The sequence below is a fragment of the Macrobrachium rosenbergii genome, chromosome 5 (assembly GCF_040412425.1).
Source record: "Macrobrachium rosenbergii isolate ZJJX-2024 chromosome 5, ASM4041242v1, whole genome shotgun sequence".
Lineage (NCBI taxonomy): Eukaryota > Metazoa > Arthropoda > Malacostraca > Decapoda > Palaemonidae > Macrobrachium > Macrobrachium rosenbergii.
In genome coordinates, this window is record NC_089745.1 from 27,253,461 (window position 1) to 27,271,957 (window position 18,497).

The 18,497-nt window shown below is 35.1% G+C and overlaps 1 protein-coding gene across 3 annotated transcripts in view; it reads left to right on the forward strand.

Annotated features, from left to right (window-relative positions):
- LOC136838622 (acetylcholine receptor subunit alpha-like) overlaps window positions 1-18,497 on the forward strand; it is a 1,263,360-nt gene that overhangs the window by 1,230,698 nt on the left and 14,165 nt on the right. For all 3 annotated transcript variants that reach the window (XM_067103898.1, XM_067103900.1, XM_067103899.1), the window contains 5 exons: window positions 378-546; window positions 1,644-1,780; window positions 2,094-2,240; window positions 17,106-17,222; window positions 18,164-18,262. In XM_067103898.1, the coding sequence (XP_066959999.1) occupies window positions 378-546; window positions 1,644-1,780; window positions 2,094-2,240; window positions 17,106-17,222; window positions 18,164-18,262 (669 nt within the window). The remainder of the gene's footprint in view (window positions 1-377; window positions 547-1,643; window positions 1,781-2,093; window positions 2,241-17,105; window positions 17,223-18,163; window positions 18,263-18,497) is intronic.

Genomic DNA, 18,497 nt, shown 5'->3' on the forward strand with positions numbered 1-18,497 from the left:
ATGTCATTTTTATTAAAGTCTTTTGTTATTATGTTTAAAGATTTATTGGGAAGCTGGTGTTTATATGTCAGAAACCAGTGATGAGTATTTATGGAATATTTTGTAAAATTTTCTTGAGCAGAGTGGCTGTAATCTAAGTTTTCTTTCGAAAATCAAGGATATAGAAGATATTGATGATATATTTTTTAAGTCTAGTAAAGGCAAACGGGGGCGTTCACAGCCTAATACTAAACTCCAGTATCTGGTTTGTGAGCTGTCCCACGGAATTGACACAAGAAACTGAAATTTCTTTATTGTCATCCATTCTGGGTATTCAGAACAGTTGCTCATGCTCTCTCCGCGACGGGATCTGACGCGAATCACTTTCTTTCTTCCAGGAACGAAAAGTATTACACGTGTTGTGATGAGCCATACTTGGACATCACGTTCAACATCACCATGAGGCGGAAGACACTGTTTTACACTGTGAACCTCATCATCCCCTGCATGGGGATCTCCTTCCTCACCGTCCTCGTCTTCTACTTACCCTCGGATTCCGGGGAGAAGGTATTTCTGGGACTGTTTTGCTCTGTGAATGAGTAGGACCTTTAGGTTTTACCAACCTAAACTTTCGAATCATACACAGGAAACACTTTAAAATTAACTGAAAGGCTACATACTTTCCATGTAATGTATTTGATGCAGACTTACCATGAGGACATTGAGCAATAAACAAAAGACATATCGAATAGTAAAGGAATTGTGTAGAGTTCTACAAATGGCTATACTTGAGCACCGAACTCACCAAAAAAAAAGGAGAAATAAGATTTCATCCTTGTAGCTTTCTCTGTACTGATTTAAGTTTTTTGTCAAATTAAATATTACCCACCACAGTTCTCCCACATTTTTATATCACAGGTTCTCGAAGCCACTTGCAAAGGTTGAATAATACCAAAAATGAAACGGTTAGCTTAATTTTTTGTATTATTCAGCCTTTGCAAGTGGCTTCGAGAACCTGTGATATAAAAATGTGGGAGAACTGTGGTGGGTAATATTTAATTAGACAACAAACTCAAATCAGTACAGAGAAAGCTACAAGGATGAAATCTTTATTTTCCACTTTTTTTTTTTTTTGGATGAGTTAGGTGCTCAAGTATAGCCATTTGTAGAACTCTACACAATTCCTTTACTATTCGATATGTCTTTTGTTTATTGCTCAATGTCCTCATGGTAAGTCTGCATCAAATACATTACATGGAAAGTATGTAGCCTTGCAGTTCATTTTAAAGTGTTTCCTGTGTATGATTCAGAAGTTTAGGTTGATGTAAACCTAAAAGTCCTATCCATTCGCAAAGAAAACTATTTGATTTTTCCCTCTGCAATAGGTAACAGGCGGCTCAAAACTTTAACTTGTGTACCCATAGTTAGGCTTTTTGTTACAATTAAGACTTTCTGTGATCTTATAAAAAAACCGTAAGTCATGATTTATCAGTTCTTTACGTAATAATCAACATTTTGAAATTTGGGAATTAGTGCTTTGCTGTGATTTTGTTCTAGTGTTGTCAAACATTTTGAATATGCTGTGAAATTTACTATTGTAAGTAGTAGTTTAAGCTGGCCACAGCTTCCTGCAGCTGTTCTATTTTCTTTTCAAACTGTTTCAGGTTAGTTTGTCCATCAGCATCCTCCTCTCCCTCACTGTGTTCTTCTTGCTGTTAGCAGAAATTATTCCGCCCACGTCCCTCGTTGTTCCTTTATTAGGGAAATTTGTACTCTTCACTATGATATTAGATACATTAAGGTGAGTTTAAAACCTGCAGGAGAGTAAGTGAATGTTCTGATCCTATCCAAAAGTTTTCGTATTGCTTCATCATTAGAAAGTTGCTGGTCAACAATTTTTCTATGTAAAATCTGTGTAACAGTGACTCAGATATGGTGGTTCCTATATTTCATCATCGTCACGTAAACATTCTACAAATCAGTGATGTATTTATGTTATCGTCATGTAGAAGAAGTTGTATATCTCGGTAGCATTTAGTCCGCAAAAATTGAGTTATGGTTCTGTAAATGTTGTATTTGTTTGTCACTAAACAGACTTTTCTTTTCTATTTCAGCATTTGTGTCACAGTGGTAGTTTTGAACGTTCATTTCCGCTCACCTCAGACCCACACAATGGCTCCATGGGTTAGAAGGGTCTTCATTCATATTTTGCCTCGGCTACTGGTCATGCGCAGACCCCAGTACCAAATGGATAGACACCGGTAAGTTTTATTGAGTGTCTTAGCTAAGAAATCTATATCCAGTCACAGTGAAGAGATTTATTTATTAGAACTCTATTTGCTTTTTTCTCTCTGCTGAAGAAAAATTATAAGTATAGTTCTGAGAACAGTAATAGTTAATCACTGTTAGACACTCATAGCTGTAGTTGTGTTATCTTGACGTCCTTCTGTGAGGATTTTATTTTTGGTTTAGGATTATTTTAATCATTTCTAAAGTGCACCATCCTGACTAATGTATCTTGATTAATGTGTACTTTTGTATGTTATACTGTGTATATCTATGCACATAAATTAATACAAATGTACTGTATATATGACAGTATAATGACCTTTTGATATTTGCACAAGGCTTTCACATTAGCGTAAATTTTCACTTGTTCATCTGTCTCCACATTCTCATCTTGTAACCTTACAAGCATCCAGAACTTTCCGCATTTTTTGCAGGCACATCTTGTCACTTGTAAGATTTAGTTGCTTTTCCTTAGGTCCTGTAGTTACTGCGAGGATGGTTCGTGTCTCTTCATCTGATCAAAGTGAATCGTCTTTTACCTGTGTATATGTTTGCAACCACAAAATCCGATACTGATGACTTTTTATTAGGTGATATTATTTGCATTTGGTGTAACTGGCACTCAGCTCTGCTATACTATGTATAGTTTCACACTTGCTTCTTTGTGCACAGTAAAAGTAAAATGTATCTATACTTGCTACAGACTTTACTTGTGCACAAGTGTTTTCTTTCCGTAATCTGATACAAAACCTTCATTTCATCGGTTATGGATAAGTGTGGCATTACGTATACCTTATTCGTGTACGGATTCTAATTTTTAGAAGCCATGCAGCGAATGTTTTTTTCTGTTATTAAGCACCACAGTTTCTTTAAGGGAAAGCTCTTGTTAGTTCCATGCTTACTTATGGTATCCTTGGCTTCCAAACCTTATGTTAATGGTCTACATTTCAATATAATGACGCTCATTAACACAAAGCCAATGAGATGGTCCCCACCTTCTATAATCGCTGTATGCTTGGCACATATACTGTACATATCTATTCATATTACAGTGAACCGCTCCTCAAAAATTCGTCGTCCCAAGAAAAAATAATTAGGTACATACAGAAAAAAATAACAAAAAAGAAAGTTAACTACAGTTACCTCACACGAGAAAACAGTCCCAAATATGCTCATAATGAACTAGGAAGCTAATGGTGGCATTATTGACTTCAAAAGATAAAATGACTTCCTTAAGCTAATCATAGCCTTAATGGTACTTCCTGATACTTCTCAAAGGGACAGGGAGGGAATAGAGGTTTGCAGCTTACTAAGAAGAGGTAGAAAGCAATTTATTACATTAAGTCCCATGCTGGATTTTTTCAGACATATTACTTGAATCATCATATGGTAATGGGAGCTACAACTGCAAGACTTGTTTGTTACATGGTAATTAGCAGTATTTGAAATGCAACTACAATAATCAAATATGTGCAAGTAATCTTACCTTGAAATACAATGCTTATCCACATTCTATACACAGAATGTATTAAAATCAACCGCTGTATTAGTTCCAAGTCCCCAGGCATCATGTCTTAGGGAGCTGGCACTGGCTCGGGTAACTCAGAACTCTCTTCCTACAGCTGGAACAGCAACCACACTTGAAGAAATAATAGCAATAACAGAGTAATGGCATGATGAACATCAATGGTTAATGTTCTGCTTACTGAACATGGATCTTGCGTAGAACAGATATGTTAAATATCAACATTTGCTCAGAAAATGTGTTTTATTTTAGATAGCGCAACTTATATTCATCTTCCAAGCAGACACAGACACCTAAAGCCTGGCCCCTCGCAATGCCAAAAAAACAACCGCCCACATTCTGTAGAGCACAGGACGGTAATCAGTGTAGATAGCAAGTCGATTCACTTTGAAAATTTATCAACATCGACCACCTCTTCCTCATCAATAAGCCAGTCAGCACACAACATTCTCCTTGAGCTAATCTGCACGCAAACAGTGCACAGCTACTTCGCCTGGCCGGGCAGAGGTATTTTTAGCAGTCCCATTCAGACAGTTCGATCTCCGCTTAGCACCAAAGTACACACTGCATTTTTATTCACATTTGCCTTGTGGTGCGGTTCAGTGCTTATACTTATTAACACTGAAAAAGGTGTGTTCATGGGTGTAGTGGGGATATGGGAAGTGCTGATATATGAGGATTACTGTACTGGGTATTTATGCTTTTAACGCTTGAATTGTAGAGCGCAACATTTGCGTTGATTTGTATGTTTGGAAAATGAAAATGGATCTGCATAGGAAGACTAAAAAAAAGAATGTCACCTTTAATATTTTTATAATATTGCTCTTGGTTATAATTACAGACATTCAAATGATTGTTTTGTTTTGTCCTTTCTCCCTCGTTTGTTCTTCCTTTACCAGAATACTGTTCTCCGGTGTGGGTGTCTGTTACTGCCAGAGATATGTCTCTTTTAGACAGAGTTTTTCGGGATAGTAGGTTTCTGTTTCCTAATAGTAGCAGTTATGACTTGGACCATCGACGGATGGTCTCTTGTTTGTCACTTTTTCATAAGTTGTATTTCAACAGAGATCTTTCACATTCACAATTGATCCCTGATCCCCTTTATTTGCCGAGAGCAAGCAACCAGATTCGCTGAACAACAGCACCAGTATACAGTAAATGTGCCTCGCTGTCGAACTTCTCAGTTCCAGAGGCTCTTTTTTTCCTCACACCGTTGGACTGTGAAACAGCCTCCCAGAGGATGTCGTGCAATTGGAACTTCAGAAGTTCAAGCGAAGATGCCATGCATTACTGCCCTAATACTATTCTCCTTGCATTTTAATACATTTCTATCTACTTAATAATTTATTAATTTATTTTTTCTTTTTCAGTAAGTGGGATCTCATCTTTATGTGTTTCCCTTTACCTCCTCTTACCTCTTCCTAATGAACCCATATTCTTTGGAAGCTTTTATTTTCAGTCAGTGGCCACTGTGGGCTTGTTCCGTATGAATAAGTTTCATCTTCTGAACAATAAGAATAATGATAGGAATTTATTTTGTACACCCTCAGAATTATGTGTGTAGTTAAATATAAGTGTTCTGATTCAAGGTGATGAACTCTAGATTAGACTGAGGTTTTCAAATTCATAGGAAACCAGTGAAGTCTTTCCAGGAAGTTGGAAAATGATTTATTTCCAGTGGTCACAGAAGGCAGAAAGTCCTGTACTTTGGTTCCTTCCTTCCCTCCATTTAGTGTCTTAGGTGTGTTTTACATGTGAGTGATCATTTTCTTTACCAAGAAGGTCTACAAAATCTGCGTCTGTCTTTCTTTGTGGTGAACCCGCCATATTTTTTACATTTTTTTCCATTTTATTTAGAAATATCGTGACATATCTGAAAGCTCATTTCATGAGATAGTCATAACTGGCTGAAGTTTTAGCAAAGCAGAATTTGGCCACAGTGCTATTCTAAACCCAGGCCATCATAATTGACTTTGGGTAGGGGTTTTTCCGTGCAAGTATCGATTTGCTCTAGCCTCAAGAGCAAAAGGACTACTGTACTGTATATTCGTTTTTTTGTGTAAAAGAATTCCCCTTACAATCAAGGTAAAAATCTCTCTGGATTAGCAAGCACCTAGTATAGTGCTAACAAATATTAACGCTTCCCATTAAGATTTTATCATTTCTTTACTTCGAGATAAGCAGGTTTAGTTCGAGTTCACGTCAGTTCACGAGGATGGTATGACTGCATGTTAGAATACTTACTTCTCTGAGCAAAATTCTCTCTCTCTCTCTCTCTCTCTCTCTCTCTCTCTCTCTCTCTCTCTCTCTCTCTCTCTCACACACACACAAACGAGCGTTTTAATTCTTAAGCAATGTGTTCAATCATATCTTTGCAGTTGCATCATCCCCCTAAAATTGTAAATAAAAGAATTAAAGTTTTCATGGCTCTTGAAAAAAAAATATGAAAACTAACTTGCAATTCACATTATTTTTCTTTTTCATTTTCTGTGGATCCAACTTGTTCGTCTTTCTTTTAATTTTACTTTCCTTGAAGGTTTTGGAAGGAATGTCCCATGCTGTTCCTTTTCTTCACTCTGATGTTTCCTCGTAGGAGTGGTAGTGCCGTCAGCACACCTCAAGCGGTGCACTATAGACATTACTTAAGGTTCTTTGCAGCGTCCCTTCGGCCCCTAGCTGCAACCCCTTTCACTCCTTACACTGTACCTCCGTTCGTATTCTTTCTTCCATCTTACTTTTCACCCTCTCCTAAAACTGTTTCATAGTGCAACTGCGAGGTTTTCCTCCTGTTACGCCTGTTAGTCCTTTTTACTGTCAATTTCCGTTTCAGTGCTGAGTAACCTCATAGGTCCCAGCGCTTGGCTTTTGGCCTAAATTCTATTTTCTGTCTACATTCACTGTGATGCTGAAAGGCTTTGACTCCGGGTGCCAGCGTCATTAATAACATACCGACTGTACAGTACATCCCTCTATTCAGAAAATTACGTCCTTTCTATTTTTCCAGGTTGCCAAGGCCATAATGATTTCGCAGAGACTTGTCCTCGTTCAGATTTCTTCTTGAACTTAATACTGTTATCTAATACCTCACTGTAGCTTTATTCACGTTTTTATATTTCCAGTTTTACTTTTCATGCCAAAAGATAGTGCTTATATTAGGAGACAAATTTTTAGACATATTGTTAATATTTGAATGTATAGAAAGTGCTAGAGTAACCAAATGTTATGTATGGTTTTAGGTAGATAGATAATACTGTTTATTGATTTGTTTTGTTTTTACTAATGTACTCCACTACTACGGTCATTTTGTATCACAGTGTTTATTTGTTCATGATATTATGATGTTTATCCTCATGTTACTTGTGTGCACAGCACTTACAGAGATAATATGTTTCATCTCTCACCATCATATCTTAAGTGTTATGTTTCCCATGCCCGCCCGTCCTGGCTGACGCCCACAGCACAATCAACAGGTAGTACTGATCACTCACCCTGCCATCAGTGCATGAGAGTACATAGGGACTAGATTAGTTTATTTGGTATATACATATATATTTATATACATATAGTTAACGAGATTAAAGAATGGCTGAACCTTTTGATATTAACTTATGACTGATTTTCATCCAGAGGTGACTATTTTGAGGAATTCTCTCCCACGGAAATGCTGTACAGTTACTATGCTGATTGAGATAAACTTCCAGTGACTCGTTGTGTAAAATATGCCATGCTGGTTTTTCTGGATAATGGGAGAGATGCTCATATGATAATCACCTGAAATTTAAAACCTGTTACTCTTCCACCTCATTTGTGCCTTACCTCATTTGACTTCCCATATGTTTAGTAGTTATTCATGGTATTGATACAGTCTGTATCAACTGTAGTTGGTGTGTTATGAATTACTGGTTCATTAAAAAACGTTTCCTAAATAACTAAGGGGAAATCTTGACTCTTTCATGTAAGGTATTATAATTGTTGGTCTATGTGTAATTTTTAAAGGACAAATGACTAAACCATTCGTAATCTCGTTTAGTATATAGAATCCTTAGCTAGGTAATCCTAAGGCCCCATTTAAATTTGTATATAGAATCAGCACTGTACTGAAAATTGTGAAATTTCCCTTTCTCAAGAGAAAAAAAGATATAAAATTTGTATACCATAATGGAAAGAGAAAAATGTGTGCTTTTCAGTAATGGAACCATTCCCCCCAGATTAATCTGAATTTCGCTCCTTAGGAACCACCATGAAAGCGCACTCTTTAGCATCAAAGAATGTTGCCGGTATGCAACCTCCTCCACACCTTGTCAGTTTTGAAACGACCCTTGTTTTTTCAAATCGCTTCCTGCATTGCATGAGCCTCTTAGTTCTCTCTCGCATACTCTCTTATTTTTGCCTTTTTACTTAGACCCTCTTCTTTGACTTTCCTGCACTTGTATCAGTTCTGCACAAGTGTTTCGTCTTTTCTGGTTGCTACAATAGGCATGTTTTAGGACCCATGGAAGTGAAACAGTAGACTTGCTAGTTTTAGGCTGGTGACAGTTTATTTGATTTACAGATGGCTGATTACAGATTATGAAAAATGAAACATTTTAATCACTTTTATCGTAACAGTTAAGGTCTACTTTTATAATGGGCTGCAGTTAAACATACAGTTACTCTGATAGACAAAGTACCCAGATGGATGTTTCCGATAAAATTCCACTGCCATCAAAGCCGTTTTACTTTTAAGCTTTATATACAGCTTTGTGTTTTGTGTGGTAGACAGCAGAATTAGCACCCCCAACTAGTGATCACAAATTGAATAATGTGTAATTAACGAACAATTCAGAGAAGTATCAGTTAAACTGTATGTAAGTTTTTTAATTGGTGACATATTTAGAGAATTTCAAAATTTTCACCTTTGTGATCAGTAATCTTGTAAAAAAATGAGAGTTAGCCATTTGATGTTTTTAACATTAACAAAATGTTAATATACATGCAGTTCAAGAAATAAAATGCAATAAATTTTGAAGTACATTCAGAGAAGGTTAATCTTTTGTAGTACATGAATTTTATCACATAGGCAATTTTCATGACTGATAGATATATCATATCAGATTGTGAGATTGACATTTTCATTTTGTGGTATCAAAGTATTGTGGCACATGTGTTCTTGATGTAGGATTTCATTTACACTGACTTTGTTTTAGAACTTTATGCTCATTGAAATCTGCATCATTGCAATTTTTATCATTCTTTTGAAAGTAATTGTTATCTTTGTGGTGTTAATGTTACAGTTGTTTTTTCGATTTTTCTGATTATTTCTCTTTCTAAGGGGCATAACCTTACAACTATTTGTCGTATATTGTATCCAACTTTACAACTCCAGGTTAATGACCCATTCTACTATTTTTTTCGTATGAATTTACAAAGAATGTACTATATGAAATGCAAAGTAATTGTTTGTAAACTTTTTGCCATTCTGCTAAGCTGGCATGATCATTACCAAGGTTGAGTGAACACTTGATTAAGAAGTTGATTCTGGGAGTTTTTTGTGTTGTGGGTTATAAGCTTGTGGTGGTGGATGACGTCACACACACGCTGCCAAGTATCACTGACCCTTTTTGGTCAGGTTCCTATTGCTCCGATCCAGCTTTCCTTCACAAAGGTTGTGCTGTTGCAACCAGGACTATCTGCTTAAGGGGCTTTGGCTTGGAGCATCGTGCTTCGGTCTTTCCTGGAGGATTTGGTCATAAAGCGGGCTTTGGTCACAGAGATGCTTTCCTTCAGTTGAGCTGTTGTTTGTCCATTGAATATTCATAGTTTTGTTGGCAGGAGGTATTCTCTCAGTTAAGATTCTGGGGAAGGTATTATTTTCAGTATATGCAGATTCTCTGAGAGCCGGTGATTGATAGCTGTCTGTAGGATCTGTCCAAGATGCTGATGACCAAGACAAGGTATTATCATGTAGGGAGCCAGCTCAGGGCTTCCACAAAATTCCTCTTGGTAGCACACTCCTGAACAGCATGATTTCCTATTTGATAATTCCTTATAAGTTTTATCCAAATAGGCACTGGGGCACCACAAACAGGGCATATGAAATGAAAGACCACATTGGTCTCCTTTAGAGGGTCATGCCCCAGTGTTGCAGGCTTGTTCCTCATCCAGTTGCGAGATATTTCCTGTTTGAATACTAAATTGTAAGGTCAGTAGTTCAGTTAGGTTTTATGAGGGTGACGTGATTTGTTATAATTTCCTCAAGGACTCATTCTTCAATGTGCATCGAATTCATGTTGGCACTGTAGTATTTAGTATTTCTTATTTTCCAGTGAGACTGATGTCCTTCCTTTACCTTGTTTACCAGAGGCCACAGCATTCCACGATTGTTGCAGTGAGGTTCCTAATGTGAATTTCACTGGGAATCTTGACAAACATGTCATCAAGACACCATGTATGTACAGTTTGTGTTTATGAATGAGATTAGACTCGCTACTCTACGATTCCCAAGTAAAAGTCAGTGAAAAGAATGTCGAGAAGTGAGCCTACCTCTTGTTTCCATTAGTTTGCTTTTATTTGAGCTCTTTGGAGGATGAAAATGGCTCACAGTGTACAGGTTTTGATTAAGTAATAAGACATTGTCAGGGAATATCCAAGCCCAAGGGTTAAGTCCAGTTGTTTATTACTGGCATATTTGAAAAGAGTGATTCAGCATCTAGAGCAGCTATTGCACTGCCGTCACGTTATTCCTCAGTGACCTGGAGGAGTTCTGTCAATGAACTGAGACTGCACTGATCAGGAATAGATGGTGTTAATTTTCACTAGGTGGTGTGCAGCTGTGGAAGTCTGACTATGAATAAATGTAGAAGGTTGCCCAGTTTGAGTCTGCATTACCAAAATGTATACCCCCAGATCATGGTTGCTGATGATAGGGGTTTTTAAGCAGCTCTTCTCACAGTATTTACTAACTCATCTGTGTGGCTGTCTTCTCATTTAATATCATCATGGGATTTTTTATGAATATTTTTAATCTCGCCTTATCTTTTCAGATATAATCTAGGTTTTGATGGCATTCCTCCACGCTAATAAGCATAATGCTACTGTTTTCTCAGATTGCTACTGATTTTCATTATTCTTGACATTTTTTTTTACATTTCTCTTGCAAAATTGTTGTTTCTAAACTCTCCGTTATTGTAAGGACCTTGGCCATGAGTAAGAGCTTCAGTCCATTGGTGGTCCTATGGTTCAGAAATAAAGGTACCAGTAGTGTGGGCTGGTGTGGAGGCATTTTCTTTAGTCTCTTAGTCTTACTTGTTTCAAAGTTCTTTGTATGTCTTCTCATCTGGGATGTCTCGTAGTTTTGTCCAGTTGTGAGCAAGGTCACTTAATTTCCCCCTCACGTTTCTTGCTTCAGCCTGCTTCAGACAGATTCTTTACAAGGTTGATCAACGGAATCTTACTGTTTCCAAGCATTGTCCTGCTGAGGTTCATGCAGCCGTATGTTTGCATATTTTGAGAGGACTTCCTTTTCAGCTCTGTATTTCCAAACTGAAGCTCACTGATAAGAGACTTGACACTGATATTTTGTTGGGGTTTTCCCCTGCAACGTGAAAAGAACTTTATAAGACTTTCTGATGAATTGCCACTGACATTCTTGGCTAAGGCCTTTACAGATTGAGAAGAGTATTTTAACATTCCAGTGAGCAACTCTGATAAAACAAGAACTCCCAGGCCCAACTCGTTAATACAGCAGCCACTCAACCACAGCATTGCCCATGCCATTTCGCACAATGGCAAAATATTTAATTACCTAATTTTACAAAACGTTCTTTGTAAAGTCGTAAATAAAAACTGTGTCAACAGAGAGAAGTAACTGTGAATGTAGAATAGGACAAATACAAGATTGTGACCCTCAGAGAGAGGAACTAAAAAGACAATCTAAAATTAACGCCAATGGGGCAGTAATCATTTTAATAAATATATATTTTTGACAAGGGGTCCTTTAATAAAATATTCGTTTTTATTTATAATGATCTTTCATTCTCAGAGAACAAACTAAAGGGTATGCATTTCTTTGACAAGCTTCAAGCAAGTAGAATGTCTGTATGTGATGTGATGAAAAATTAACAGAGCAAAGATAACATAAGAATTAAATATGTTCATTATAATGAACTAATTACACTCAGTACATATATCAAAATGAATAGGTTAGTAAAATAAATTATTTGAAGCCCAAAAAATAATTAAGGAGCTTGCATCCAGTATTGTGGAGGGCCATGGCCCTGCATATGACACCTAAATATGGCGTATGAAATGACCCAGTAGTCTTAAATAGGAACACAAATACTCAAATTAATTAAGCGAAATATGACTGAAAGAAGGGACTGGTGATCAGTCCCAGACACCCGGGAAGCTTTAAACATCAGTGCCACAGAACTCGTTGTTGATATTCGTTTTCAGTTTCGGGCTGACAAAAGATAGAAATGCTAAAGTGAATGCAAGATTTTTGTTGTAGCTGTCTATTGCAAAAGACACATTGCATATTATGGCGTGGATAAATGTTAGAACGAACTTATTTACTGCTGAGTATTAGTTTTGAGAATAATGTGCTGCAATCATTTAGGAGCACATTAACGGTTTGTGCAGAAGTTGGTGTATATCACATTTTTGTGTCATAGTCATTTGTTCATAACAAAAAGAACTCTGAGTGAAAAGAGTCTGTATTCCATTCAATAGTTTAGTAATAAAATTAAATACACAACACATAAAGTGATGGGTAAATGCAATAAAATGTAGATATCACAGACAACGCTGAAACAGCATTTGTCGAGTTTCACAGGTTATGTGCAAGAGAACAAAAGCCAAACTTTTGCTGTTTTAAACCATTTAATTAGGAAGTAAGTATTAACGTGTAATTCCTTGGTTTGCTGCAACAGTAGTAGGTGTGTGATGAATGTTCTGGTTTCTTTTCACATTTTAAAGTTGCAATTTTTGTCACGCTTTACCCATAAAACAATTTACCATCAGTACTCTGTTCATGGGTTCATTATGTATATTATTTTTTACACTTGTAAATGAAGCTTAGGAATGGTTGCATGAGGTATCACACATCTTTTTCTAAATGGGTAATGAATTAACTCATAGTGTGACTGTTATACTGACACAGAATTCTTCATTTCTATTTCGTATTTAATCGAATACAAAGGATATGATTCTCAAAAACGCCCACATGTCTGTAGCACCTAGCAGCAGTTGTAACAAAGAACGAATAAGTATTAAATTTTCGTAATTGTGCATTCACATAACTGAAGTTTTCTCCAGTATGCATTGTATGTTTCAGCTTTACAAATACCCACTGTATGAAAAGTTTTCCAGGATTATAAACAATATCTCAAACTGTTGTTGTTCTGATGAAAGTCACTTAACACGCTTTTATGCCTTTTCTCATAGCAACCACCAGCTCACTGCTGAAACCTCTTCCCCTTGATCTAATTTGATAGCTAGTGAAGTGAAGCATTCAACAAATACTCATGGCTAGTTCAGAGTTGCTTAGACAGTCTTATCAAAGTAAATATAAGGTCCTTAATTTTTCATATTAGCACTATATATATATATATATATATATATATATATATATATATATATATATATATATATATATATATATATATATATATATATATACATATATATATATATATATATATATATATATATATATATATATACATACACACATACATATATACTGTATATGTATGTATATATAAACTGTACATAAAGTCATGGTGCAATTTAAAATATTTGTAGCTTCGTAACTATACGTGATAGAATTAATCTGTACAAAGAATAAAAAAGATTCTTGATGTGTCTAGTTTTTCTGTTCTTCTGAAATTTCATTAATTATTTGTTTTATCAAATATTTTTCACAATTTCTGAAACTTAAAAATGACTTCTTTTTCAGAACTGCTATTGAATCCTAGCTTCACTAGAAGAGAAAGTAAACTGCGTTCTTTGGCTGGCTGAGCTAAGATGTACTGTCGTTGCCCAAAGAAAGTTTACAACCCAGTACAATAAAGAAGCCCCACACAAGAATTACATACATACATTAAATTATTCAAAAATGCATAATCAGCATTAATTCTTTCATTGAATTGATGACAGAAAGTAAGTCGTGTATGAGAATCCTCTTGTAGCAACATTTGACGCATTTCAATTCTGCCCACTTTCATTTTAAGTTTTTTTCCGCAGAATCTTCTGCGCAGTAGATTCTGAAAGCCTCAGCTCCAAAGATGCTCGTCTTAGACTCGTTCTCGGACTTCTTTCGAAGGCTTATTCTACAGATGCTACAGTTCCTTCATCAACACATGGTCTACCAGACCGTGGTTTATGAATAACAGAACCTGTTTCCTTATATTTCTTCATCCACCTGGTTATGCAATTCCTGATGCTTCTTTATTATACTGGGTTATAAACCTTCTTTGGACTGCAACAGTACATTATAGCTCAGCCAGCCAAAGAACGTAGTTTGCTGGGTCAACAGCAGTTCTGAAAAAGAAGTCATTTTTAAGTTTCAGAAATTGACAAAAATAATTGAAAAAGCAAATAATAGATAAAACATCAGAAGAACAGAAAAACTAGAAACATCAAGCTTTCTTATCCTTTTTACAGATTAATTCTATCATATATATTGTAGTTACGAAGCTACGAGTATTTTAAATTGCACCATGACTTTATGAACACCCTGATACATACATACATACATACATACATACATACATACATACATACATATATATATATATATATATATATATATATATATATATATATATATATATATATAAAATATATATATATATATATTATATATATATATATATATATATATATATATATATACAGTCTAACCTCTAAATGGGACCAGTCCACAGCCAGACCACAGGAAACCCCAGAATATAGAATATACCGCTAAAAAATGAAGCCTTTATGTAAACATAGTCTAGCCTAGTTGCCAACTTAGCCTACTACTTGGCTAAGTTCTGATACCACTTTTCATTGTTTTATTACTCATATATTTTCACTATCATTTTATAACTCATATATTTTATATCTTTGGACGCTTTCTTCACACTGTATAATTTTATTTAAAATAGTGTACTAAACTTAAAACATGTAGCCTACATTCCCAAGTTAGCCTAATTATAAGTCAACTACTTAAATTTTCTCACAATCTGCAGAATATTATCGGTGACTTTTATCTCCTAAATTTACTTTCTTCATAATTATCGCTATTAGTTTCTTCATCATTTTTTTTTATTGTCGAAAGTAATGAGATGGCAAAATTAAAGAATGAATTTTGGTGATCACTCCATGCATTTGAACATAGCCATCAAAAAAAGTAGACAAATCTACTGAGGAAAATGAGCACTAAACATTCAATAACTAAAGGGGAAGAATAGAAAACCTTTTCTAGCAGAGGTAACGATTTATGCTTGTGCTTCTTACCTCTAGCGTCATCTGATCTCATGGGTGGCACATCGAATGGGTAAATATACAGCTATATAAAAGATATGATCAAGACCGTATCACCTACACACTCTGCTGCTGTAGCAGCCGACAGCAGCAGTGTGTGTGTGTGTGTGTAGGTGATACTGTCTTGATCATTTCTTTTATATAGCTGTATATTTACTCATTCGATATGCCACCCATGAGCTCAGTTGATGCTAGAGGTCAGAAGCACAAATATAAATCTTTATCTATGCTAGAAAAGGTTTTCTACTCTTCCCCTTTAGTTAGCGAATGTTTAGTGTTCATTTTCCTCAATAGATGGTGGTGTGCTTTGTTTACTTTTTTTTGACAGCAACATGTTAAATGCACTCGAGTGATCGCCAATATTCATTCTTTATTTTGATCATCTCATTCCCCCCTACAATCAAAATAAATGACAAAGAAACTAATAGCAATGATTATGAAGATATTAAATTTAGGAGATGAATGTCACCAATAATATTCTGCAGATTCTGAGAAAAGTTGTAAATAATATGTCACCGCCCTCGTGGCCTCTCAACGAACTAATGGCAACTCATTCCAAATCAACCCAAACCACAGGAGTTCCTGGACCACAGAATGCTGGTTTTAAGAGGTTCGACTGTATATGTATATGTATATATATATATATATATATATATATATATATATATATATATATATATATATATATATATATATATATATATATATATATATATATATATATATATATATATATATATATTATATATATATATATATATGTATATATATATATATATATACATGTACATAAATATATGTACATTATATAAATATATATACACTTATATACATATATATATATATATATATATATATATATATATATATATATATATATATAATTTGCAGACTGTTTTTATTTCCTATTTCTTTTTATCTTATATACAAATAAAATTACATTACTGTACTTTGCAGTTTGAAGTAGTATATCCTTTTAATAATTTTTATTTAGATTTTTGGAAGTAGATTTATTTGATTTGCGTTTTGGTGGTACTGTTTTGGCATTTATGCATTAGTTCAGAATGGTTGTTGAATGCTTTCAGATTCAACCATGTCAAACACTCAAAACTAATGCTGCACATTTTACCGACTTAATTAATGACGAAAGCCAGGTTACAAGCAAACTGCCCGAGTTTTTGACATATTTTATTAGTTTTAAAGCCAGTTTATGATCTGATGGAGCCAAAATTATGACTTGCTCTAATTTAAAGACCTAACACCAACCTGATGACAGAGGCATAATTTTTTTTTTTCCAAACACTTGCTTGAGTAATTTGTATTTTTCTTTCTGTAGGCTAGGTAAATTATATTAAAAAATTTATATCTAAATATTATATTTTTAAGTAAAAATTGCTCTTTTAAATGAAACTATAAACAATCAGAAAAATATAACTGACTAGAGTTGTAGTATGTATAAGTGGTTGATTGTATGACTTCATTATCTGTCACCTTGTATATGCAGTATTAATGTGATGTTTTCACAAAGCCCTTAACATTCCAGAAATGAATGGTTGTATAAATGTAACATATTGAAAGTGAAGTAATAATAGTTGGAGAATTTTTAGGGTGGTTATTCATAAAATCAAACTTCAGTGAAGTCATTTTCAGGAAAAAAAAAATGTGCAAATTCCTTTCAAACAATGTTTTTGTGAAAGTTACGTTCGTTTTCATTGAGCATAACATTAAATGGATTCATTCGCACTGATTTTATAGGGGTCACAGCACCTCAGCCCTTGCTACCTAATGAAGTATATTTCCACAGCCTCTTCGCGAAAGCAAAGTCTGGAATGCTACGTTCTTGTAATGGCGGTGATGTCAGGGATTCCTGTAACTACTATCAGTCAGGAGCTTTCCAGGAATCCAGAGATAATTCCTTCACGTGAGTTTGTCTCAGTTATTCGCAGTTTGCGCTGAATCATTTTCTGAATTTGTTAAAATAGTCACTTTTAACAGTAGGCAGGGAGTTTTGAATCTTTGATTCACAATGACCTATATTTTCAACATATAAAGAATATATATATAAGAATATATATATATATATATATATATATATATATATATATATATATATATATATATAATGTGTGTTTGTGTGAATCTGCGTTGTCCCCTTGACTGCAACCTTTTCATTGTTAAAGGGTATAGCCTTTAAACAAACAAAATTACTCAAAAGTTAAAAAAATGTGCGGATGACTTTAACATTGAATACTCAGAAGTGGGATTAAACAACTATTGCAATATTCTCTGCTCCCTTAGATGAGTTTACTCAGTGCAGTAATATGTTGATTAGCTTAATGCAAATTCATTTGCTGTTTGACTGAATGATGTCGCGAGGATTGGGAAAGGGAAATATCTTGGGGTCAGAGATAAAACAGTCACCATCAGCCCTGTACTAAGTAAGCTCAACCTGTTGAGCAAAGGCTATTGGAACAGTCTTCTACATAAGATTTACTCTCGTGTGCACTCCTCGGAATTATATGTGTTTAAGGGCAATTACCCTTTTACATCGAAAGAGTGTGATTAAGACATATTGCAAATGTGAAGGAGAAGAAAGTGATGATGCAAGACAGTGCTGTACCAGTCTTTAGTTTGAGTACAATATTGTTTAATTGTTTCACAAAAGTAGGTAGACTAACTTTCTGTGTGCATGTGTGTGTGTGTGTGTGTGTGTGTGTGTGGCTTAAGCAGTTTGTCATAAATGTTTTAATAATGCATACAAAAAGTTAGTCGTGCATTTGACTTTTAAAGAACTAGAGGAAATTTTCATGATGCAATAATCAAACTGTTCAGCCTTCTCATCTATATTTTCATGTTTCATAGGAGTCATCAAGAGCTTCGAGATGCCATACGTGAGGGTTTAATGTATATGGATATGCCTGGTAGCCGCCCACGTTCTCCTCGTGGAGAATATTCCCCAAGGTGATTTATTTTTCCTTTTTTGTTTATTAATAGACATTTTTTAGCAATATTAGATAGAAAAAAAATTGTTGCTAACGACCGGTGACGCCAGTGCTGAAGTGAAGGTAATTTGCTCCATTTAGTGCCCATGAAACAAAAAATCTGTTGCAGTCCAACTGTGTCTTGGCCAGTTGAACTCCCAGGGGTTGATTACATCAGTGTCTTTGTTTTCATAAGTGCTATTCATTTTGAATTA